The following is a 24331-nucleotide window of genomic DNA, read 5'->3' as shown; positions in this document are numbered from 1 at the left end:
ATACACATTGCACATCTTAAAACAGACATGATGTACAGTATTTTTCTGCACTATAAGATGGACCTAAAGTTGTTACATTTTCACAAAAATCGACAGTGCACCATATAATCCAGTGCGCCTTATGTATGAATACCCGTTGTGCTTACTGACCTCGAACCGATTTTATGTGGTACACAGTGCTCAAAAATCGGTCAAAAATGTTTTAGCACATCTTTGGTAAGCTATGAAGCTGCACTGCTTGATGGATAGTCAGAGCAATATGGCTACTGTAGTGAGGAGCCTTGCAGAGTAATCTGGGTCCATGAATACTAACTTGAGTGACTGTACCCGGCGAGGCTCCATATTAAAAATGGAGATGAAGATAAAGAGTTCCAAGACCTGTAAAGGCAATAGAATATGTGCAAGAAACACTTACCCCCGCAGCGGTGACTTTTTATTCTAGTTTTCGTTTCTTCTATGTCTACTGATTTATGAGTCTTTTTCTGTGCTCTGTATAATCTGTCTTGTCCTGTGTTTTACTTAGAGTTATGCCACTGCTTTAGTGTCTCCCTGTGTTCCGTGTCTCCTCAGGTATTTCATGTCTGTATGTTCAATGTCCTAATTGGCAGGTTTGTGTTTCCATGTTCAGTGTGTTTAGTTTTGCTTCCCCTGTGGTGTCATGTTCATTTGTGTCAGCTGTGTTTCCCCAGGTTTTTCTACTTCCCTCATTACCCTTCTGTGTATTTAAGTCCTCTGTCTTCCTCTGTTCAGTCTCGGGTCATCTGTTTGTCTCGCTACATGCTTCTGTGAGTCTCGGCTCTTCATGTCTCAGGTTTTCCCTCCAGCTCCTGTTCATGTTCTGATTATCTCACGTTATAGTTTTTCATGTTCCTCTGCAGGCCATGTTCATGGCACATTTTTCATGTTTTATTTTTAGTTTTTCTCTAGTTTGCCATGTTTTTGTTTTGACATTAGCCCAAATAAAGGCTCACTTTTTGTTATACTTCATTTTTCTCCCATTCCTGTGCTTTGCACCACACCTCTAAACACACCATCCTGCCTGTCACACCAGCTGTGACAGGAGGATAGAAAATAAGTACTTTATATGACATTTTTGTGTCCATGAACCAGCATAATCTTGTAGCTATTAAGCAGAGTTGGGAGGAAGAAACTGTTATTTTTTTTAAAGTAAGTAGAGGTAATATGCATTGAAGCTAATTTTACTACAAATTCATACACATCGAGGGAGTTTAAGTGGACTATAATATTAAGCTTTTTCAGAACTCCAAAAATCAAAGATGAACCTAAATAATCCCGGCTCATGCTGGAGAAAGTGTGGCATTCAAATAACAGCTCACACTCATGTATTTTGGTCATGCGCCAAACTTACTGCAATCTGAAAGGATTGATGCTGTCAAAGCAGTTTTTAAAGTTAACATATCACCAGATCTCAGCTGGGTCTCATATCACACGGGCTAGAGGGATGAACTAAGATCTGCCTCCTTAATCTGTTGTTAGGATGCCTGGGTCGTCGACCCAGGGTTTTTGAGTTTATGATATTATTTATACTGTCTAGTTTTTGGTTTCTTTGAGTTCTGTCTTATGGCTTAGGTCTCTGTCTTCTTTAGTTGCTCTGTCTCCCCTATCACCTGCATCCCCTTGTCTAGTTCGCGTCTATGTGTATCTTAAGTTCCTATATCCCCGTGTTCAGTCAGTGTTTGTGTCTGCCCTGTTCCCACGTCTCTGTTCCCTCTGTAGTGCCTGCATGTGAGTCTGTGTCTTTGTTCAGTCTGTGTTATGTGTTTCCTGTTTTACTTTGAAGGTCTCCGTCTTTTCTCAGTGTGTTCAGTTTACGCTTCTTTGGTCTCGTCAGTTCTGATTTGCCCCAGCTGTGTTTCCCTCCTGTTACTCATTTCCTGATTGCTCCCTCTGTGTATTTAAGCCCTGTGTTTCTTAGTGTCTGTGTCGCGATCTACCGTTTTCTTAGCTGTGTGTTCTGTCATTCCTCTGGTTTAAGTTTGTTTTGAGTTTTTTCAGTTATGTTATATTTTTGAGTACCAAATTAAAGCCTTTTTGAGTTCACGTCTGTCTCCGGAGTCTGCACCTTGGGTCCTATTCCTGCCTGCACACAGCCACACCTAACAGAAGATCGCGACCAGAACATGGACCCAGCAGACTCCGTGTGGTATCAGCGACCCGCAGTTTCTGCCTTCCTCAAGGAGATCGTGAGGGAGGAAGCTGAGCATGCCCAGGAGCTCCAGTCACCCTTCTATGGGTCACGTTTGGCTTTGGGAGGGCCCCGCAGCCTCCAAATGGCTACGGCCGAGCCAGTGTCTATGCCTCGGGCGATCAGGTTGAGCACGTGCTCCTTCTCTCCAGTCGCTACACCTCCGCCTTCACCCCTGGATTACCAGTCCGACAAGAGAGTTAAGCGGCGGAGGAAGAGAGATTATGTGACACCGGACGTTAGACTCACTCCGCTGCAGTCCTTCGCTCTGTTTTTGGGTCTGCTGCGTTCTGAGCTTCACAAACTCTCTGCTTCCTCATCGCAGCCCGGTCCTTTGGAGGGTTCGCAGCCCAGTTCGCCACCTCCCACTTCCCGGAGGAGGCGACGCTCACACCGTCACCACTCTTTTTCTGCGGAGCAACTCCCGGTGGTGAGTTGTGATTGCTGTCGTTCCTTGGAGCTGGAGACTAACAATCATATGAACACTGCTAAGACTGAGAATATTAAGACTGTTAGACGTGGTGGTGGTAGGAAGTTAAAAAACATTTTAGAAGAGTCTGTGTTTGCTGAGCCTGCTCCTTCGCACCATTGTGTTCCTGCTCCCAGGGCAGCTCAGGCCCAGCATTCCCCTGCACCTGTTTCAGTGCTTCAGGTGAGGGAAGCTGAGGTCCAGCTGGTCCCTGCTCGGGTGTCTAGGCTGGCTGAGCCTCTGCCTGTCGCTGCACCCGTACCAGCTCCTCGGGTGGGGACTGCAGCTGCCCAGCCGTTGACTGTGCCTGTCCCGGCTCCCAGGGTGAGGATGACCGGGAACCAGTTAGCTCCTGCACCCGTACCTTCTCCTCGGGTGGGAGTGGCTGGTGTCCGGCAGGTACTTGCACCTGTTTCTGACCTCGCTGGAGGCTCAGGTGAGCCCGTCCAGCAGTTTTCTGTAGGATCCGTAGGCTCAGACAACCTAGTCCAACCGTCTGCTAATCCACCACCTCACCCGCCATTACTGCCATCGTTACAACAGTCAATACAACTTAAACTTCTCTCCATAGCTCAGACATTAGCTCACCTATCGGCTCAGTCACCTGCTCAGCCACCTGTCTCCGCTGGAGGGTCCGAGGGGCCCGTTCAGCCACCTGTCTCCGCTGGAGGGTCCGAGGGGCCCGTTCAGCCTCCTGTCTCCGCTGGAGGGTCCGAGGGGCCCGTTCAGCCACCCGTCTCCGCTGGAGGGTCCGAGGAACCGCTTCAGCCACCCGTCTCCGCTGGAGGGTCCGAGGAACCGCTTCAGCCACCCGTCTCCGCTGGAGGGTCCGAGGAACCGCTTCAGCCACCCGTCTCCGCTGGAGGGTCCGAGGAACCGCTTCAGCCACCCGTCTCCGCTGGAGGGTCCGAGGAATCGCTTCAGCCGTCTCTTCCTGCTGGAGGATCCGAGGGGCCAGTTCAGCCTCCTGTCTCTGCTGGAGGGTCCGAGGGGCCCGTTCAGCCACCTGTCTCCGCTGGAGGGTCCGAGGGGCCCGTTCAGCCACCTGTCTCCGCTGGAGGGTCCGAGGAACCGCTTCAGCCACCTGTCTCCGCTGGAGGGTCCGAGGGGCCCGTTCAGCCTCGTGCCTCGTCAGCTGGGGGTCCGGGAGGACCCAGCCAGCACGTCCTAGTGTCTGCTGATGGTTCTGGCGAGGCCGTTCAGCCACCACCGGCTCCACCGCCTGGTCCGGCCCCCGAGTCTGCAGCTCCGCCTGGTCCGGCCCCCGAGTCTGCAGCTCTCCCTGATCCGACCTCAGCCTCTGTAGCTCCGCCTGCCCGGCCTACACGTCCTACACGTCCTGCACGTCCTGCACGTCCTGCTCGTCCTGCACGGCCTGCACGTCCTGCACGTCCTGTCCGGCCGATGACTGGACGTCATTGCCGTCATGGACGGCCCCCTGAACTACGTCGCCGTCGGTGCCTCCCGCCCGGCCGGCCTCCTGATCTGCTCGGTCGCCGTCGGTGCCTCCCGCCCGGCCGGCCTCCTGATCTGCTCCGTCGCCGTCTCCCGCCTGGCCGGCCTCCTGAACTGTTTTCTGGGCTCTTGGACCATCAGCCTCCGGGCCGCCCCCCTGAACTGCCCGGGTTTGGACTATCGTGCTGTCAGCCTCCGGGCCGGCCCCCTGAACTTTTTTGGGACTATTGCCTGGGCCTCTGCGCTTTTCGTGAGCTCTTTTGTTTGTTTGCTTTTGGACTATGCCTGGGCCTTGGTGCTGTTGTTTTGGACTTTGTTCCTGTGTTTTCTTCTGTTGCTTTCCAGGCTCCGTTGTTTGTTCTTTCTTTTTTTGGTTTGGCTCCTTGTTTTGTTTCGAGCTCCTTGTTTTGTTTCGAGCCCTCCATCCTGTTTCCCCCGCCGCCCACCCTGGTTGGGTTGTTTTTGTTTTTTTGTTTTTGATGTTTGATGTTTTGTTTTTGATGCATCCTAACAGTACCCCCCCCCCCCCCCCCTTAAGGGGGGGGGGGGTACTGTTAGGATGCCTGGGTCGTCGACCCAGGGTTTTTGAGTTTATGATATTATTTATACTGTCTAGTTTTTGGTTTCTTTGAGTTCTGTCTTATGGCTTAGGTCTCTGTCTTCTTTAGTTGCTCTGTCTCCCCTATCACCTGCATCCCCTTGTCTAGTTCGCGTCTATGTGTATCTTAAGTTCCTATATCCCCGTGTTCAGTCAGTGTTTGTGTCTGCCCTGTTCCCACGTCTCTGTTCCCTCTGTAGTGCCTGCATGTGAGTCTGTGTCTTTGTTCAGTCTGTGTTATGTGTTTCCTGTTTTACTTTGAAGGTCTCCGTCTTTTCTCAGTGTGTTCAGTTTACGCTTCTTTGGTCTCGTCAGTTCTGATTTGCCCCAGCTGTGTTTCCCTCCTGTTACTCATTTCCTGATTGCTCCCTCTGTGTATTTAAGCCCTGTGTTTCTTAGTGTCTGTGTCGCGATCTACCGTTTTCTTAGCTGTGTGTTCTGTCATTCCTCTGGTTTAAGTTTGTTTTGAGTTTTTTCAGTTATGTTATATTTTTGAGTACCAAATTAAAGCCTTTTTGAGTTCACGTCTGTCTCCGGAGTCTGCACCTTGGGTCCTATTCCTGCCTGCACACAGCCACACCTAACATCTGTTACTCACTTCTATCACCCAGTCACACAAACATTGTTTAACACTTGCATTGACACACTTTAATTTTGATGGATGGGCTCAGTACCTTGTCCAAAGATACTTTGAGATTGAGAAGCACGGAGCAAACCAGTGACCCTCTGACTGGTAGTAAGCTGCTTCCTGAGCCACAGTCTGCCCAGGACAATTATATTACTATTTGATTGCCTTGGAATTTGATTACGAAACTGGCCACCAAGCTCAAATCTGGCTCATCTTCAAGGAGAATCATCGCGGCTGATTTACCTATTGCTAGCATTCACTCTATTATTTAAGTTTCCATCTTACACTGACAAGGCACAGCCAGTGAAGTAGCAGTTTATCTCAGTACCTCACCAACATTCAAAAGGAGTTAAATAATGCCAAGGAGCAGGACTGTTCCGTTCCTGTAGACGGCAATGATTATTGATTTTATTCTAGCTTCATGAACCTCACAATTATCCCTCTTTACTGTTCAAGAAATGGAAACAACTGTGAACAACTACCAACAAGCTCCTGCAGTTCAGTTAACCACAAAACCAAACAGAAATAATGGAGATGGGAGTCAAATGTATGCCGGTGCGCTGCTCTTTAAAACGTGTCTGTGGTTTTAAACAGTTTGCTGCCTGCTAATGCAACCCCACACGCGGACCAGTAATGTGCTTTGATTTAAGTGTTTGTATTAATAAAACACACCATAAGTATTTTTCAAAGTAACTTCTGACACATTAAAACAAGAAACCCATGATGCAGTGAGTGTGTTGTGTCTCTGTAGTCTATCAGGGTGTCTGATCACAGAGAAAGGCTGTTGTTCTCTGGCCTCAGCTCTGAGCTCCAACCCCTCCCATTTGAGAGAGCTGGACCTGAGCTACAACCATCCAGGCGCCTCAGGAACGACGGTGCTGTCAGCTGGACTGAAGGATCCATGCTGGAGACTGGACACTCTCAAGTATGTAGAGTCCTAAGTGAACCTGTCCTTTCCTCAGGTCCTGAACCAAAGTCTTCATGAGCCATCTGATTAGTTGACAACCCGTTTTACCTCCCGAGCCCAAGTGATGTTATGAAAGGCAGAATAAATCATTCCTGAAGGTTAATTGTCAGTTTGTCCTGGAAAGGAGCGACCACAGCACAATATTTTAGAGATACTTTACTTAAGTGTACCTGTCCAGTTGTTGAAAATATTGCAAAACTTAATTTAGTCTAAGATGGAATTAAAAAAAACCAAACTAACATGACATTCATCTTAGATTCAACTTTAATTTAGGTTTATTATTTCAACACAATGTCCATGTGTGCATGCTGCAACAAGCTGTGCTCCTCCTCCTTTCAGGGTGGAGCCTGCTGGAGTCCAATGGTTGATACCAGGCCTGAGGAAGTGTAAGTGTGTTTTTCATGTGATTCATGAAAACAAAGCAGCACACATTCAACCATCTTCAATGAACAGATGATGGATCAATAACTGCAGCTGTATTATACTTTCACTCAGATTTCTGTGAACTCAACATCGACACAAACACAGCGTACAGAAACCTCAAACTGTCTGATAGAAACAGGAAGGTGACATACATGGAAGGCGATAAACTGTATCCGGATCATCCAGACAGATTCGAATGGTGCACTCAGCTGCTGTGTAGAAATGGTCTGACTGGTCGCTGTTACTGGGAGGTGGAGTGGAGTGGAGACATTTTTATTTCATTGAGTTACAGAGGAATCGGAAGGAGGGGATTCAGTAAAGACTGTGTGTTTGGATGGAATGACCAGTCGTGGAGTTTGAACTGCTCTGATGATGGTTGTTATTCTGTGTGGCACAATGACAGAGGAACTACGATCTCCTCCTCCTCCTCCTCCTCCTCCTCCTCCTCGGTCTCTCACAGAGTAGGGGTGTATGTGGACTGTCCTGCTGGCACTCTGTCCTTCTACAGTGTCTCCCCTGACACTCTGATCCACCTCCACACCTTTAACACCACATTCACTGAAACTCTGTATCCTGGATTTGGATTTTGGTCATTTGGTTCTTCAGTGTCTCTGTGTGCAGTTGAGTATCACTGGTCTCTTCCTGTTATAGAAACACTTACTTATTGTGTAGAGTTTCTTGCTGATTTTGTTCCCATATCCACGTCAGGATGCCAGAAAAAGACAGCTGACCGAAAAACCTTCACACAGGTATCAAATTATTAAATGCAGTAAAACTGAACCTGAGACTAGATTATGTCATAACTTACTTCAGTTGAAAGTTTAGCTCATTCTGGTTAGTTACAGCTTAATACACCAGTATACAGCAAAGAAAGGATGTACTCTTTGTATGATGTCCAAGGGGGCAGACTAACCCATAAACTGGATCTACAGAAACAGTTACTATTGTTTGTCTCTGTAGGATTGAAGGGTTCACGATGATTAAAGCTTCCTGTGAGTACTCAGACTTAGAAGTATTTTGCTGGAAAGTTTTCAAAAATGTTAACAAGCCAGGTTCAAATTGCCCAAACCTACTGACGTCTGCTGCTGATCTTTTGTCTTTAGGTGTTTCCAGTGTAAAAGCAGACACACAGCCTGGTTTGTCAGAGGATAACACAAAGATGATCGAGGTGAGTTTCCAGATATTTAAGGACTCTAAAACACAGATTTAACAAATATCTGTTGTAGGCTGGTACTTTTTCAACTCTTTGTACAACAAACTGTCAGTACAGAAACGGATTCATCATTTCATATGAGAACTTTGTGCTGTATCCAAGCTTTGTACTCATTCCCAGCAAATACTAATTTGTAATTTTTTGACAGTTTTGTACCCTTTCAGGTACATATTGTTGATGTGATTCACGACCTAGCTTTCTTCTCCAAGTATATGTTCCTGAAACCTCTAATGTTACTTCTTTCAGTCCAGTTTCACACCTGAGGTGTACGGTGAATCTGCACACATCTTTTACAGGTAATCCTGCACAAGTCTGCATGTAACAAATCTGAAGCTCATCAGACCTCAGACTATGTCTTCCTCCTCCCGTCTCCACAGTTTCCTTCTATTGGGGTTAAACTGTCACGGTTGTTATCCTATGAGTTCTCCTTTGTATATGACTTCTTGTATTCTGAGTTCTGTTTTTGTATTCTAGTTTTGAGGGTTTTTTTCTGTCTAGTTCTTAGGTTTAGTTCTGTGCCCAGTCTGTTTCCCGTTTTACTTTGAAGGTCAACATATTCTGTTTTGCTTCCTCCCAAACTCGTCTTTGTATTTAGTGTCTGCATGTGTTCCCATTCAGTGTCGCGTCATCCCTCATTCTGGCCTGTGTGTTTTGGTTCTGTTTCAGTTTGTAGCCCTTCTAGTTTTTTTTCGGTTTTCAACTTATGCCTCCAATAAAGCAGGGGTCCTTGAGTTTAAGTTCTGCCTCCAGGAGTCTGCATATTGGGTCCTTTTCCTGCCTGCCTGCACACAGCCATGACATAAACATTGATTTGAAAGCTAGACGTGCTTTCGTGTATTTAAGTGTGGGAGGCTTAGCAGTTTGTTATCTCTCCGATGAATTTACCAACAGGACTGGAAACAGAGAGGATTTTTTATTGGGATTATATTTTTTCCTTTATCTCTTTTCTTGAAGATAAACAATAAAACCCAGAAAACAATGATAACAGGTGGCCAGGTAACAGGAGCACTGGGAGCTGTAACCCTGAACGTGGAAGAGTGACTCCAGTAGCTTTAAGGACAGAGTCAGAGGTGTCAGTCACACAGGCCTGCAGATCGGTTGGTTAGCTTGTAAACTCCACCAACAACTAAAAAACTGAAAGTTAAGTTTTCATTCACAAGATGGTTTGTATCAGGGAATATAGCAGATAAATTAGCTAACAGTTGTAGACCTAGCTGGTTGGAAACAGGAACACAGGTAGATTTTTAAACAAATGGGTTATAACCTAAAAAAGTAGGAAGCAAATAATAACAAAGGAACAAACTATATATGACCTTATTTATTCATATGCAGATATCTGTTTGTTTGCAGGTTTTAACATGGTCACTCATCTCTGCATTGCTTCAGTTTCAGGTGTCCTGGTCAAGGTGTGTTCCAGTGTACTCTGACTGGACTCGTGTTTGATATCAGTCAGCAGGCAGAGCTTCTGTACAAGACCGTCCAATGGGATGAGAAACTCCTTCAGCAGTCCAATAAGATGGCTGCAGGCCCACTGTTTAACATTAAGAGTTCAAAGGATGCAGTCCGTCAGCTCCACCTACCACACTGTGTACCAAAGGATGGTGAGCAAAGCACTCCTCATGTGGGGATGCTAACGCCCCTACAGGCTGCAGAAATTTTCCTACTGACTGCCATAATGATCACTGAGACCCTGTTAATGTCAGAGCTCAAAAGGAGACTCTTGGTTAATGTAGACTTAGAAAGAGAGAGCATTTTTCTCCTAAATTGGCTTCCCTTCATTGGCTCCCTGTTAAATCCAGAATTCAAAATCATGCTCCCCACATTCAAGGTCTTGAATAATCAGGCCTCATCTTATCTTAATGACCTTATAGTACCATATCATCCCATGGTACAGCCACTTTGCTCTCACACTGCAGCCTTACTTGTTGTCCCTACCCAGACCGTCACTGACCCACCGTCATGCTGAATGAGGATGTCGGTCCCTCAGGCCCCCATGTTTCTTACTGGTCAGAGACTTTAACACCAGTGGCCTGCTGGGGGTCATTTTGTAGCTCTGGCAATGCTCGTCCTATTCCTCTTTGCACAAAGGAGAAGATACTGGTCCCGCTATTGGGTTAAGGCCGTCTACGGCCATCTCCAGCTCTACTAGAGTAACTGCCTATACTTGGATTAAAATGCACAGTGTACTTTTAAAAGCAAAATCAGTCACCTCTGCATATCACATAAGTGGTGCGTTTAAATATTCTCCAGAAGCCTCTCCCCCGTAGTCTGTCTGATATCTCTGTGTTGGTGTTGATAAGAACGTTTGCCCAGGATAGGCATTGCAGCTGACCAATCACGTTGTTGCGTTGTTGTAGCTTTGGGAAGTAGAAGGAAAAATTTATATTTATAATTACTTGTATTATCAAGTTAGTTTTCCTTTTCCAAATTTAGGTTACTTCTGCTAGTTTGTTAGTGACAGCATTTGATGGCATAAGCTAACTTCTTAGCTAATGTCAACTGAATGCTCAGACAATGTGAATGGTCAATAGTGATTTTGATCCTGGACCATCATTGTTATGATGATGGAGGAACACCAACACAGGGACATCAGTCTGTGTTCTCCCCACAGAGGTCCTACCTGGTAGAAATGAAGGAGACTCACTTGTGTCTCTGCAACGGGGTTTGATCCATTGCCTGACCCAGGACACCATTTGAAGTGTTTTCTTTGTAAAATCAGATTCACACTGTCATTGTAATGAGGTTTTGGGAGTCGAAGAGATATCTGCTGGCTCTTTGTTTTCACAGATCTGCTTTCCAACTGTCTGTCTGTCGTCCACATCTCTGATGGGGAAATGAACGTCCTCAAGCCCCTAAAGATCACAGACACTCATGTGATTGTGGAATTTCCTCACCTCTCTTCCTTTGGACTCGTGTGGGACATAATAAGGAGGTTTTGGAACAAGGAGAAACCAGTTTTGGGCCAAGTTTTGTTGTTCCTCCGTCTGCCAAACCCCAAAACACAGAAGCAAAACCTCAATGTGTTTCTCTTGCCAAGCAACATCCCAGTGGAAGAGGTAAAGATCTAGGAAAGGTTATACCTTTACCTTCAGTATTAATTAATTTTATCTTTCTCGGAGCTTGTCCATCTTCTGTTACTTGGGTCAAGTCAGGTTCAGAGACAGCAGAAAATACAAGTTATTCCAGGTTTCCTTCTCTTCAGAAGAATCTTCCACCTCTTCCAGGGGATCTTGGGGAGGTCCCAGACCGACTGGGACTATATATCTTTTATGGATGTTGTACTTCATGAGGTGGTTTAAGTAATACTAGGGTGCATTACAATGGGAATTTATGATAAAGAACTAACCTGCTCTAGAGGAGGTTACATTTGAGTGGAAGAAAACTCAAACCTCATTCTGCCCCTTACCATCGAATTCAGCATCATTTGTGGGTGAACTGAGCATTTGTGGCTTCATGCTTGGGTTTCACTGTTGAAACTGTTGTTATTCATAGTGTTGAATTCACTACTATCATGGCTACATGGAATGGCAAAGACAGCTAAGGCTCCATGGTATTGTAGTATTTTTATATTTTGTACAACGAAATGTACAAATTACACAAACAGTGTTTCTCAGAAACATCATGTTAAAAATGGTGGTCAGAATACGTACAACTGTCCCACAGCTGGATCTTTGTCTCCGGGTTACCACAACAGCTCAGAGGCAGATGATTTACGTCTCTCGGCTAACCACTGCTGCATCTCTGCGCTGTCACAGAGCCAAGATCGGGGACCCCTGCAATCTCCAGTCACTAGGAAAACTATGTATTCCCCAACTGGTTGGTGAATGTTTGTTAGAGGTTGCTGGGTATCCCTAGTGGGAAATCAGTTGCAAAGAGGGTGAAACATGGAAAAGAGACTGTTAGTCTTAAAGTAAGAACGTTTCCTTATCACTGCATCCAGTGCAGTTCAGAGGGAGAAGATTGTCGGTTTACTTTATAATTATACTCTTTCTTTATAATTTCACTGCCTCTTAAAGAGCAGTTTTCTTCACATGTATATTTCATCATGAGGTCATTTAAAATTACTCTAGAAATAAACTTGTCATATTTTAAGGTGAGGATGAAACACAGATATTCTGACTACATCCCGGTGCCTTCCAACTGTGAATTCTTCAAAGATTGCATATACACAGTTCTGTGTCCAGTCGCCTGTAGAATCCAGCCTGAGGTGAGTAATTCATCTCTCTGTGGTGGAGCCCTTTGACACGCTTCCATCAGAGGACTCTGGATATGATGGAGACACTTGCACTGTGTTTGCAGGAGGAAAAATTTCACCTGGATTTTGGACCAAACTACCACCCAACATTTGAGATCCGCCTTCCTGCAAACACTGAAGAAGTATCGATAACAGTCAAGGACCAAATGCAGACAGATGTCTGGAGGCGGGACATTGATCTGAGCGGTAACATCACTACACCTGACACTCGATCAGAAATGATGAGAAACGGTGGTCCGTGGTAGCTTTTGAGTAATGACCAAGGATCACCCGCAAGTTTTCTTCCTCCTTCATTCTCCTCTTCTTCTTCTTTCGGCTGTTCTGTTTAGGATCATTTGCCACCATCTCTTCCTATTCCAGCATCCTCTAAACCTGTGCATGTCCTTCTTCACTCCTTCCTTCTGCCTGCAGTTTCATCTTCATTCTCCACCCTCCCTCCTCTGCACATGCTCAGACCATCGCAACCTCTCTGACTCTCAGCTGTCCCTCTGATGGACTTGTTTCCATTCTCACCGAGGCCCTGAGCACCTCCAGCTCGGCCTCCTGTCCTGTGTTCATTAAATTGTATCTCCTCATTTTGAATTTGTCTCCAGCCACGTGATTCATGCTATTACTGACAGAGTGTCTGAAGCTCAGCGACATTCAGTGCTGATTAATTACCAGCAGAGATTATCTCGATTTTTTGAAGCTGATTATTCTGCTATGAAGAAATCTACAAATTTTCTCTATTCCCTCAGATGTTGTTCAGACCAGAGACAATCGGTTGAGGCTGCAGAGCCTCCCACCAGACAAGCATTTGCTCTTCATTCGGAAGCAGTTTGTGGATCAAGTGTCGGATTCGACTTTGAACCAGCTGCTGGACAGCCTGTTCCAACAGGGAATCATAAATATGGAAGAAATGGATTCAGCCAGAATCAAACCCAGAGCTGACCGAGCTCGGGATGTGATCGATGTGGTGCGAAATAAAGGAGAAGAAGCCAGCTCATCCCTGATTGATGGCCTCCGTGAGTTGGATCCATACTTTTCTGAAACCCTGCATGTGAGCTGAGATGGAGCTTCAGCTATGTCCACACAGGAAGCTTTGAAACTGATGGTCACTGCCACACATCAAAGCTAAGAAAAGATTATCTCAGGACCCGGCCGCTTGCCTGTGTTTTTTTTTTTGGGGGAGGGGGTTGTCCTTTTTTTTGTTGCCCACAGATGCTTGAAGTTGCTGAATCTTACTGACTTGTGGTCGCTGGGCGCCATGCCACTGCGAATCACTTCCTGTGTGGATGGCATGTGACTGTAACATCATGATGGCAGCTAATAACTTCAATGTAAACTACGTCATGAAGGTTACCAGCAACACAAAGATGCTGAAACACCAGAATCTCTGCTTTACTCTGGCACCTCCTTCCTGATGACATCACCCAGGTTGTAAAATACAGTGACCTCCAATTGGTTGACAACCAACGTGTATATTTGAATGTTGAAATTTAATGTGCATCAGTTTCTTAAAAGTAACTGAATACCCTGGAAACGCCTTACATCGTTCAGATATTTGAACTGTCGTTTGTGAAAACTTGTATTATATAAAATATAAGTAGTTACATTTCTACTTTTATATTGATTTATTGATTTGATGATGGGGTTTTATTTTTCTGCTTCACTTTTAGTAAATAAATCTAAATTATGGTGAGAAGCATGGCAGCCAAACTTGTGCTCTGACATGTTGACCAAGTTCAAATTCACCAATGACTCCGCTGAACCGACTAGGCTTCAGGTTGTTAACAGTGATGTTCATTGATGTTCACTGAGCAGAGGAAAGTTTATTGTCTTCTGGCTTAGTTAAAAAACAGAATGAATTCTTGTAAAGTAAGTAAGAGATCTGGGAGTTACAAGGATGCCAATATTTTGGCTGGTAAATCAAATGAAAATGACTCCATGAACCAACAAACCCGCAGGGAGGAGATGGTCCTGCTTCCACAATGTGAGGCGAGTGCACAAGTGTGAACGTGGGCCTGATATTAGCACCATGCTCTTCTCACACTGATTGTTATAACTCAAAAGTGTTATTGGAAGTGGCTGAGGATGCATCATTTTAACCACTTCTTAATAAATATCAACTGCTGTAGGAGGTCTGCCCAATCTTGAAAAGGTATTACTAGGTCATCCATCTTCCATCCGTCTTCTGTGGTACGTGCCTCAGCTCTCTCAAACTAAAAGTTATCCTTTTTTTCTTCAAAGGACAGTTTTATTCGCCTACAAACTTTTGATCTCATTGAACTAAAGTTATGAAAATGGCTTCTTTAGTTCTGATGCAGTCATTAGATCAGACAATAAAGACCAGCCGTAGTTTCCCACATTCAGTACAGGGACGCTCATATCGGTGTTAGTGGACCGGACTCAGATAACACTGACATTATTGACCAGAAAAAGAGAGCAGATTTCTCCTATATTGGCTTCCCTTCATTGGCTCCCTGTTAAATCGAGAAATCTCTAATTTTAAGATTAGGCTTCAAACTTTCCATTTTTCTAAAGCATATAGTTAGGACTGGATCAGATGACCCTGAATCCTCCCTTAGTTATGCTGCAATAGGTCTAGGCTGCTGGGGGATTCCCATGATGCAGTGGGTGTTTCTTCTTCACTCATTGTGTCTTAATAGACCTCTCTGCATTGAATCATACTTGTTATTAATCTCTGGCTCTCTTCCACAGCATGTCTTTATCCTGTCTTCCTCCCCTCAATCAGTTGGTTTCTTCTTACTGTTAAAAGGAAGTTTTTCTTTCCCACTCTCACCAAAGTGCTTGTTCATAGGGGGTCATTTGATTGTTGGGTTTTCTCTGTATTATTGTAGGGTCTTTAATTTACAATATAAAGCACCTTTAGGTGACTGTTGTTGTGATTTGGTGCTGTATAAATAAAACTGAATTGCACAGAGGCCCAAGAGAACTTTGATCCTGCTTTAGGCCCTAAGGTGGAAATGGAGTGTTGGTTACTTTTTCTCTTGTTCTTGTAATCTGTCTCCAGTTTAAAAGTCCTGTGAGAACAACAGTGTCACGGTCTGGCTGGCAGACCGTGGGGATGTGGGGAAAGGAGGACCCAGGCGCGGTGCTCTATGTATAAACAGTGTGTTTATTTACAGAGTGGAACAAAAACAACAATAAATCCCCGTGTTCTCCCAGACTCCCGTGTCGTGTCTCTGCGTGAATAGTTCGTGTCTCTGTGCTCTCCGCTCCCGTGTCAGCACCCCCCGGTGCTCGCTGCTCTTCGTGCCTTCCACGCTCCTCCTGCGGGAAACAATAGACGCAGCCGTCAGGACACAAATAACCGCGGGCATACACTTACACACATTAACTCAATTCAATGGGACGACTAACGTGGAGTCTCAAGGAAATGATCCCGCGTCGGTGGGAGCTCCAACTCTCTCCTAAGTAGCTCCCCCGACGAGGCCTGATCAGCAGCAGGTGTGTGACTTCGGGTGTGGCCAGTCCTTCCGCAGGGCCACACCCCTCAGGCCTGCAGGTGGCTGAGCTCCATCCTCCAAGCATACCCGCAGACACACACACACACACACACTCACATCTACAAGCATGGAGAAGAGCAGCAGCAACACCAAAATACATATAATAATAATCATATAATTCATAACTGCTCAGGGATCCTGGGTTGCTCAGACCCAGGACCCTGACAGTACCCCCCCTCTAAGGGTCGGCTCCCGACGACCCCAAAACCAAAATAAAAAACAGCACAACCAACCCAGGGCGGGCGGCTGGGGTAACCAGGACGGAGGGCCAGAACCGAAACAAGCAAAAACAACAAAACAACAAACCGACCCAGTCCACAGTCTCAGAGTCAGACCGCGCATCCCGCAGCGGTGCAAAAAGAAAACGAAAAGACGCCACAAACAGTCACAGGCGGCCCATCAACACAACAAGAGAGTTCAGGGGGCCTACCTCGAGCCCAACGGCGGCGACATAGCAGCTCCGGCGGACGGCCCCGGGTCCGGCAGCAGCAGCAAAACAGTTCAGGGGGCCTGCCACGGGTCCGGTGGCGGCGGAACGGTTCTGGTGGCCTGCCACGGGTCCGATGGCAATGTCGCTGCTCCGGTGAGCAACAGCGAGGCGTGGCACCAGGTCCATGACGCGCCGATCACTGACGTGGACGCACCGGACGTGGACGGCGAGGAGGCCGCGCTAGACGTGGAGGTCCCTCCGGTCCGCTGACCTCCGGCCGAGCGGGACCCTCCTCGGCCGGCAGCGAGAGCTCCTCCTCGGCTCGCAGCGAGAGCTCCACCTCCGCTCGCAGCGAGAGCTCCTCCTCGGCCGGCAGCGAGAGCTCCTCCACTGCTCGCAGCGAGAGCTCCTCCTCCGGCTCGCTGAGCTCCTCAGCTGGCAGAGCGGGCTCCTCCGGCTCACTGAGCTCCTGCTCGGGCATGCTGAGCTCCTCAGCTGGCGGTGCGGGCTCCTCCGGCTCGCTGAGCTCCTGCTCGGGCATGCTGAGCTCCTCCGGCTCGCTGAGCGCCTCAGCTGACGGTGCGGGCTCCTCCGGCTCGCTGAGCTCCTGCTCGGGCATGCTGAGCTCCTGCTGCAGCCGGACGAAGTCTGAGGTTTCCCGAGCTTGCACTACCCCCCGGGCTTTACGCAGGGTGCAAAGGCAGGCGGAAACTCCCTTGAGCTGGCCGAGGTAGGGGTTTCCCTCCAGGATTGCCTCGATGGCGTTTAACCCCACCACTCCTGCCCTTGCGTTGGTGGTGTGAGTTACCCAGTCCATCAGGCGTTGGACGCGGGTGAGGTCGCTCTCTCCGGACAAGGCCGCTGGAGTGGGCAGTGGAATGGAGGCTGCTGCTGGTGGAGAAGATGGCTGAGCGTGTGATGTGGATGGTGAACAGGATGAAACGGTAAGCGGTGAGGTAGATGTCGCGGGGGATGATTCAGCAGGTGACGGCTGGATCACTAGCCGGGCGATAGGCTGAGGTATAGCGACCAGCTGGGCCGCGGGCAGCGCCTTGGCTACCGGCTGGGCAGCTGACCGTATAAACATAGCCCCAGAGTAAACAGTTGAGGTGAGTGACGATGAATTGTCCATATGACTCACTACAGCCGGCTGTTGAGATGTCTGTGGATTTAGCTGCGGTGAGGAACGCTGGCGGCGCGAACGTCGTTTCCGTGTCGGCGTCGGGGCCGGCGTCTCAGGCAGTGAATCCACCAGCTGTCCGAGCTGGTGGGCAGCCTGAGGAGGAGAGTGGAGGTGGAGGGTGGAAAGTAGGAAGTCCAGGACCACCGCATTAAGGGAGTCCACCAGCCAGGGGAATTTAAAAAGCATCTCCTGCAGCCGCCTCTCCACAGCGCGACGCAAACCTTCCGCTGGCTTCTCCCACCACACCTCACATAGGTGGTACACTTCATCCATAACTTCCCTCCTGAGCCTCTCCTCGGAGACCGCTGGGTCCATAAGTGGCGGGATCATTCTGTCACGGTCTGGCTGGCAGACCGTGGGGATGTGGGGAAAGGAGGACCCAGGCGCGGTGCTCTATGTATAAACAGTGTGTTTATTTACAGAGTGGAACAAAAACAACAATAAATCCCCGTGTTCTCCCAGACTCCCGTGTCGTGTCTCTGCGTGAATAGTTCGTGTCTCTGTGCTCTCCGCTCCCGTGTCAGCACCCCCCGGTGCTCGCTGCTCTTCGTGCCTTCCACGCTCCTCCTGCGGGAAACAATAGACGCAGCCGTCAGGACACAAATAACCGCGGGCATACACTTACACACATTAACTCAATTCAATGGGACGACTAACGTGGAGTCTCAAGGAAATGATCCCGCGTCGGTGGGAGCTCCAACTCTCTCCTAAGTAGCTCCCCCGACGAGGCCTGATCAGCAGCAGGTGTGTGGTGTGACTTCGGGTGTGGCCAGTCCTTCCGCAGGGCCACACCCCTCAGGCCTGCAGGTGGCTGAGCTCCATCCTCCAAGCATACCCGCAGACACACACACACACACACACTCACATCTACAAGCATGGAGAAGAGCAGCAGCAACACCAAAATACATATAATAATAATCATATAATTCATAACTGCTCAGGGATCCTGGGTTGCTCAGACCCAGGACCCTGACAAACAGAGTCACTGTAGAGGAGTCTGTAACCGACGCTGAAGCTCAACCACATGTAACTGAGACTGTGTGTAATGTTTTTTAAGTGTCAGGTAATTTGAAATGCAGCGTTTCTATCAGCTCACCAAACATCAGCAAACACACAAACTGTGTGCAGTTTGTCTCACAGTGTGTTGCAGCTGCTGTATTTCACAGGGAGAGAAAAGCAAGATATGGGCAGAACTTTGTGCCATCAGAAACTGAATTTGAATAAGTTAAATTTGAATTTGAATTGCTCAGATTAAATCTGAATTGTAACTTGAATAAATGCTTTTTTAAAACTGAATTTGAATTAGCTTAATTGGAAATTCAGTGTATTGGTTTGAAAATGATCGTCACTAAATTGAAATTGAATTTTATATTTTGAAAATGAATTCATTTGCTTTGAAACTATTTTATCATTTAAAAATGTAGCTCCCGAATAATTTCACTTTCACTTCTCAGCATTCAGTTTCAGTTCTACAATTCAATTTCAGTTTCAGAATTCATTTTTTGGGGACTTACATCCCATATTAGATATTGTTGACCTCCAACTGCACAGAGAATTTAGAAATGTAATTATTGACAAGAGTGAACGAGCACTGATAGTGTAATCTACAGCTGTGGCCAAACGTTTAGAGAATGAGAAGTGTTGTTGTTGGTTTTTTGTTTAGTTTAGTTTATTTTTTTTACAAAGTTTGCTGTTTCAGTCATAGTTATATATCATATTATATCACTTCAAACAGAGGTGATCCAGTAATGCTGCACTAAAGAATTTGACCAACTATTCACTGTAGCTAAAGTTATTGAGTTAGCTAAAGAGTTTGGATGCAGTGTAACACATATATAAACCTAAAATACAATGGTTGGACATTCTTTTGTACATTTCCCTACTGTAGGAGTCTCTGCAAGCCTACAGGGCTCTGAGAGGGTACAAGATGACAACTTTGGAATTCAACTGGAAACAGTCGATCACGCTAAATTAGCGTTTTTAGCTAACAGCTACAATAAGCATAAAAGTTACTGTACGGCTATCATTTGTTAACATGACGCTTGTTCTTTTAAATGTAATACATTTATTACCAACCTGAGAATTTATCCGGTAGTCATTTGACATGATGAACATTTTAATTTTAAATTTTTCAAATTTCAAAACATTTTAATTTTAGTTTTGAAAAGCATTTATTCAAGTTACAATTCAGATTCAATCTGAGTAGGGGAGACCGGGGATAGTTGTAACATTTTTGACATTTCTGTCTGTAAATTGAAGCTCTTTTAAGGTAGTGGATTCAAAATGTAATGCAAAGTATTTACATGTCTCTGCTATTAAATAATGCAGCTATTTTCTCTGCAGCACAATTACCCATTGCATGGTATGGTCTCAAACACAAAGAGTGAAATGTTACAATTAACCCCATAGTCTGGGTTAGTTGTAACACATCCTGGGGTAAAATGTAACACAATGAAATAAGGGTACTAACAAAACATTAACATGTAATCTTTGTTTATTCAACACATGAATGCACTTACATCCATTTATGTAGCTGTGTGTGTGTGACAGAATGCAGAAATCTAGCTTTTGAACATATTCCAACCCCCCAAAAAAGACATATTATGGAATTTTCTGCAACTGAATATTTCATTAATTTTGGTTGGTCTTCCTTGAGTTTGGCCTCATTGGCTCAGTGGGCATTATAACCTACAACTCTTGCACCAATTTTGAACATAACAATGAAGCTGAAAAAATGTAGTCGTTCACCAGCATCGCAATTCCATTACTTTTTATCATGGCTTACCTTGGTGTGGTTTGCAAAGTGCTTCAGAAAGATGAGGGAATCTGTTTCTTGCACCCATCCTGATTTATTTCCACTACCAGTACTTCCTACTGGTCCATCTCTGACACAGAGGTCTGCATAATGTACCGGTATGTGTGGGAACACAAACAGTGGAGGAATTGTGTTGCCAATGGCATTAACCGCATATACAAATCCGACCAGTGAACCTCTCTCTGCTGATGTCGTTGCCCCAACTTGTTTAATATAAGTTAAAGTAATAGTGTGGCAAGTTGTAACATCTGCATTATTGTTACAACTAACCCAGACTGTTGCTGTTACAACTGACCCAGACTCCTATAGCCATGAACTAGCTAACATTACAGCCAACGGCTAAAACATTAGCACTAAAGACTTACACAGAATATATCCCCATAGACATACAAATAACATAATTTAAGTTTGATGAGTTTAACTGCAAAGCAGATAATGCTATCACAAATTGAAATAAAGTAGAAAAACTTACTTTTTGGCATACAAATTACTTTTTTTCATGTTAAATTGTCTGTGTTTGACAAAATGTGCTGATTTTTCACGTGTGATAGCAGAACTGAATTGGGCATGCACAGGATGAGTCACATCATTTGAAACTTAGCCCTGATTGGAGAAATTGGAAGTGTTACAACTGACCCACGTTACAACTATCCCCGGTCTCCCCTAATTCAAATTCGAATTTAACTTATTTAATTCAGTTTCTGATGGCACAAAGTTCTACCCATAGAAAGAGGTAACTTCACTCAGAGATGGAAAAAATAAGAAAGACAGGACAGGAGATGAAGAAGAGAGCTTAGATTTAAAGGGAAGGACTGCTCATTTAAAGCTCAAATGTAATTCCTCATGTTTTAAAATCTGTACATGTGACATTATGTTTTTTTATAGTGTAAAACCTGCTGCTAAACAAAGTGAGGAAGACTAACTATGTTATTTAAAGGCTGCATGAAAATCCTCTGCAGGTTATTGCAGGATAAACAGGTTAGTTTGCTGCACTGTGAAAGATTTACAGTAAAGAACAGTGTGTGACTGGCAGAGGTGTGGACTCGAGTCACATGACTTGGACTCGAGTCAGACTCGAGTCATTAATTTTATGACTTTAGACTTGACTTGAAAAAATGTTGTAAGACTTGTGACTTGACTTGGACTTTTACACCAATGACCTGGGACTTGAATTGGACTTGAACCGGTTTACTTGAAAAGACTTGATATTTCACCCCAAATATAAAATTTAACATGCATATTATATAGAGATTGAAAATGTGACGTCATTCACGGGTAGAACCGCAAATGATTCTGGGAACTCGTGACAAGAGTTACTAGCGCACGCAGGCTTTCAATTGAAATCAGTCACACAGCGATAAAAAGAAACACAAAAATGTCAAGAAGCTGTTGTATTATTAACTGCAATAGCCGGTCACATGACAGCCACGGGAAGCCGACGGGTAAAGAGATCGGTTGTTATCGGATTACGTCGTTGAAGAGAAATTGTTCGAGCCATGTTTCCGAAGTAACAAAGAGGCGACGGATGGCCTGGATTGCAGCCATTCAAAGATCAAATATAACGTCCCAGAACACTCCAGCTCACAGGTTAGTCTGCTCCAAGCATTTACACGAAGGTCAGTCTGCTGTTGTAGTTAATGAGTCATTTTCATAACATAATTGGTGATATAGGTTACATAGGTTACAAGCAAGTCTGGCGCTGAACAGAAATTGTCGCGCTATGCTCCTTTGTTTATTGTGCATAAATAGTGAATTGTCCTGACACAATATTGCGTTTCGCTTCTGTTATTATGGTACACTGACAAAAACATATACTTTTATTCACAGGGTAAAACAGTTGTTTTGTATCACTAATTGTCCAGTGCGATTACAGCATACAGTATTATTGTCACTGCTACATTTCTGTGATGCTACCAGAAATTATTTCCACTACTAATTAATTATCGTTGAGCTCAAAGGTCCTATTAATAAACGGTTAAGGAATGTGTATTTATGACGACGATTTGTGAGACTGGTAAACTTACCTTTGTTCGTACGATGGTCTTTACTTTCTACACGGTGCATTTCAAGGTCCTGTACCCATCCGTCGGTAAACTGTACCTGGGCTTGTTGCAGTGACCGTAAGTTACTAAACTTCACGAGTGTATGCACTCACTCCAAGAACCGTATAATTATAAATATGCATATAAATATGCTACAATGAGATAGCTGACTTCATCTAACTAGCAAATGTTGTCCAGGCTACGTTGGTGATGCAGTTTTTTTTTTTTATATGTATGATATTTTTATCATGCGATTTTAAAGCTGGTCCTACAACCGCATCCAAGAATAACATGCAGCTTATCTTAGAACCGTCGGTGAAAATTATTCTTGGAGCTAGGTTTAATTGAGCTGCATTCTAAAGAGGTGCAATTTCACAATTTGTGTATATTTTCTAAGTTCACTATTTTGTCATGTGTTGAGGAAAAACACAGATTTAAAAATTACATGGTCTAATATTTACATTTAGCATAACTGCAACATGCTTTTTTTCGTTTTTTTTAATGACTCGAAAGGACTTGAAATTCAAAATTTCAGACTTGTGACTTTACTTGGACTTTTACACCAGTGACTTGAGACTCGACTCTGACTTGCCTGACATTACTTGAGACTTGACTTGAGACTTGAGGATAAAGACTTGAGACTTACTCGAGACTTGCAAAACAATGACTTGGTCCCACCTCTGGTGACTGGTGCACAGTTGCTGTGGTTTCATGGTCACAGTTAGCTTACATCAAGTGTAGCAGAGATTCATATGAATTTTAGCTGATGATGGTTGTATAGTGTCTAATATAAAGACAGAACAAACAGTGTACTGCCAGTGTAGAGGATGAAATCAGCCAGGACAACTCAGGGAACATCTGCTAACTTAAGTTGTGTACATCCACAAAGAGCAGCAGGTCAGCTGATCACAGCCTGTACATTAAGAAAATCTAGTGAAGCTGTCAATAGAAATTACTGTTAGTTATGATTATTTCCCTCACACCAGACATTACAACCCCCCCCCCCTCCCCCCCCCACCTGCTGAACCTGTAAAAGGTTACCATATGTGTTTAAGTTGAAATGTGTGGCTGGTAAATCTGGATTACACTAATAGTTAAAAAGTTAAGAGATAAACAGACTTATGGGGATGTTAGTTCAGTTTATGTCTTCATACAAGGAAAAAAGGGAACACCCCAGTTATATTTTGGTCTTTGTATATCGTTCAGTGTTGATTCAGTATTTTCTACTTACACTTTACATCTTCCATGGCATTACTTAAAAAATACCAGTAGGTGGCGCATAGCGGCCAGGAGGAGCGTAAACCCCCCTGGGAGGCAAATCTGCAGAATAAATCCTGCAGTTTAATCGTAAACAAGTTCATGATCTGTGCCTCTTTATTTCAATACACAGGTGGGTTACTAGTCCTCAAAATGACTAATAGGTAACACAGTAGAAGCAATAAGACTTTTGTGAACTCATGAATGAAAGTATACCATTATAAGTTAAGTACTGTTGAAGTATTGTGTTTTGAATGAGATCGTGATGTGAACGTGACCGTGCTAGGCTAATGGACTGGCTAGCGGGGGAAGTGAGCTTCAAGTACCGTAGCGATGCTAAGGCACGTTGTCAGTTGTGTGTTCTCTATATGTCTTGTTGAAGTAAGACAGGATGCAAAGGCTGTAATTAATGCTTGCATAGCTGCTCATGTGCTGTATATGAATGGTTATTTGCTATTCATGGGCTGTGAGTTACAGTACATTGTATTTCTTGATGCAGTGATATGTATGTGTAACCGGAACCAAGGCTGGGGCAACCTGGTCACTGCGAGCCAATGTTGTCTATATTTATGATGGTTAATGTATACTCGCCAAGATTATTCCTGTACTTTTGCAAATGCGCTGACAGCTGTTATGCCACACGTTACAAAGAATTGCTGGTTCTTATGAGAGGCGATTAATGATTTGTTCCCCTTTTGATGAGCAGAATAAATCCTGCAGTTGAATCGTAAACAAGTTCATGATCTGTGCCTCTTTATTTCAATACACAGCTGCGGGATCTAGGATCGCACCCCTCCCAGGCACCTGTCACACCAAGGGGGCAACGATCACACTGTAACCCCTGACTGTGCACATTTTACTGTTTAGAGCTAAAGTCACCC

General features: G+C 45.1%; 3 protein-coding genes across 4 annotated transcripts in view; 2 read left to right on the top strand and 1 right to left on the bottom strand.

Moving 5' to 3' along the window:
- The window catches only part of LOC146558561 (uncharacterized), a 29561-nt gene extending 14262 nt beyond the window's left edge, over positions 1-15299 (top strand). Inside the window, exons 5-16 of the mRNA XM_085246624.1 lie at positions 6108-6281; positions 6663-6709; positions 6819-7366; positions 7455-7495; positions 7707-7738; positions 7850-7914; positions 8206-8255; positions 9346-9560; positions 10747-11015; positions 12053-12166; positions 12259-12400; positions 12952-15299. Coding sequence (XP_085102750.1) covers positions 6108-6281; positions 6663-6709; positions 6819-7366; positions 7455-7495; positions 7707-7738; positions 7850-7914; positions 8206-8255; positions 9346-9560; positions 10747-11015; positions 12053-12166; positions 12259-12400; positions 12952-13262 — 2008 coding nt within the window. The 3' untranslated portion in view covers positions 13263-15299. The remainder of the gene's footprint in view (positions 1-6107; positions 6282-6662; positions 6710-6818; positions 7367-7454; positions 7496-7706; positions 7739-7849; positions 7915-8205; positions 8256-9345; positions 9561-10746; positions 11016-12052; positions 12167-12258; positions 12401-12951) is intronic.
- On the top strand, positions 12-5450 carry LOC146558562 (uncharacterized). The gene is made up of 2 exons (XM_085247671.1): positions 12-3541; positions 5414-5450. The coding sequence occupies exons 1-2, from the start codon at positions 2142-2144 to the stop codon at positions 5448-5450; spliced, it is 1437 nt and encodes a 478-aa protein (XP_085103797.1). The 5' UTR covers positions 12-2141.
- A 15-nt stretch (positions 15300-15314) lies between the features above and the next one.
- Positions 15315-22397, bottom strand: LOC146558560 (uncharacterized). 2 transcript variants are annotated; one of them, XM_085246628.1, is made up of 3 exons: positions 17994-22397; positions 15578-17903; positions 15315-15487 (listed from the first exon to the last, which is right to left on the bottom strand). In XM_085246628.1, exon 2 carries the CDS (start codon positions 17664-17666, stop codon positions 16350-16352), a length of 1317 nt encoding a protein of 438 aa, XP_085102754.1. In that variant the 5' UTR covers positions 17667-17903; positions 17994-22397; the 3' UTR covers positions 15315-15487; positions 15578-16349. The 2 variants fall into 2 exon arrangements, with proteins under 2 accessions (XP_085102754.1, XP_085102755.1); XM_085246629.1 differs by lacking the exon at positions 17994-22397 and having other exon boundaries at positions 15578-17980.
- Between the last annotated feature and the right edge of the window lie 1934 nt (positions 22398-24331).

This window comes from Mchenga conophoros, linkage group LG15 (assembly GCF_057382185.1).
Source record: "Mchenga conophoros isolate Kocher_MC1m ecotype Shallow Benthic linkage group LG15, M_conophoros_male_GT1.1, whole genome shotgun sequence".
In the NCBI taxonomy this organism is placed as follows: domain Eukaryota; kingdom Metazoa; phylum Chordata; class Actinopteri; order Cichliformes; family Cichlidae; genus Mchenga; species Mchenga conophoros.
Note: the sequence above shows the minus strand (reverse complement) of the source record. Positions and strands in the feature narration are given on the sequence as shown.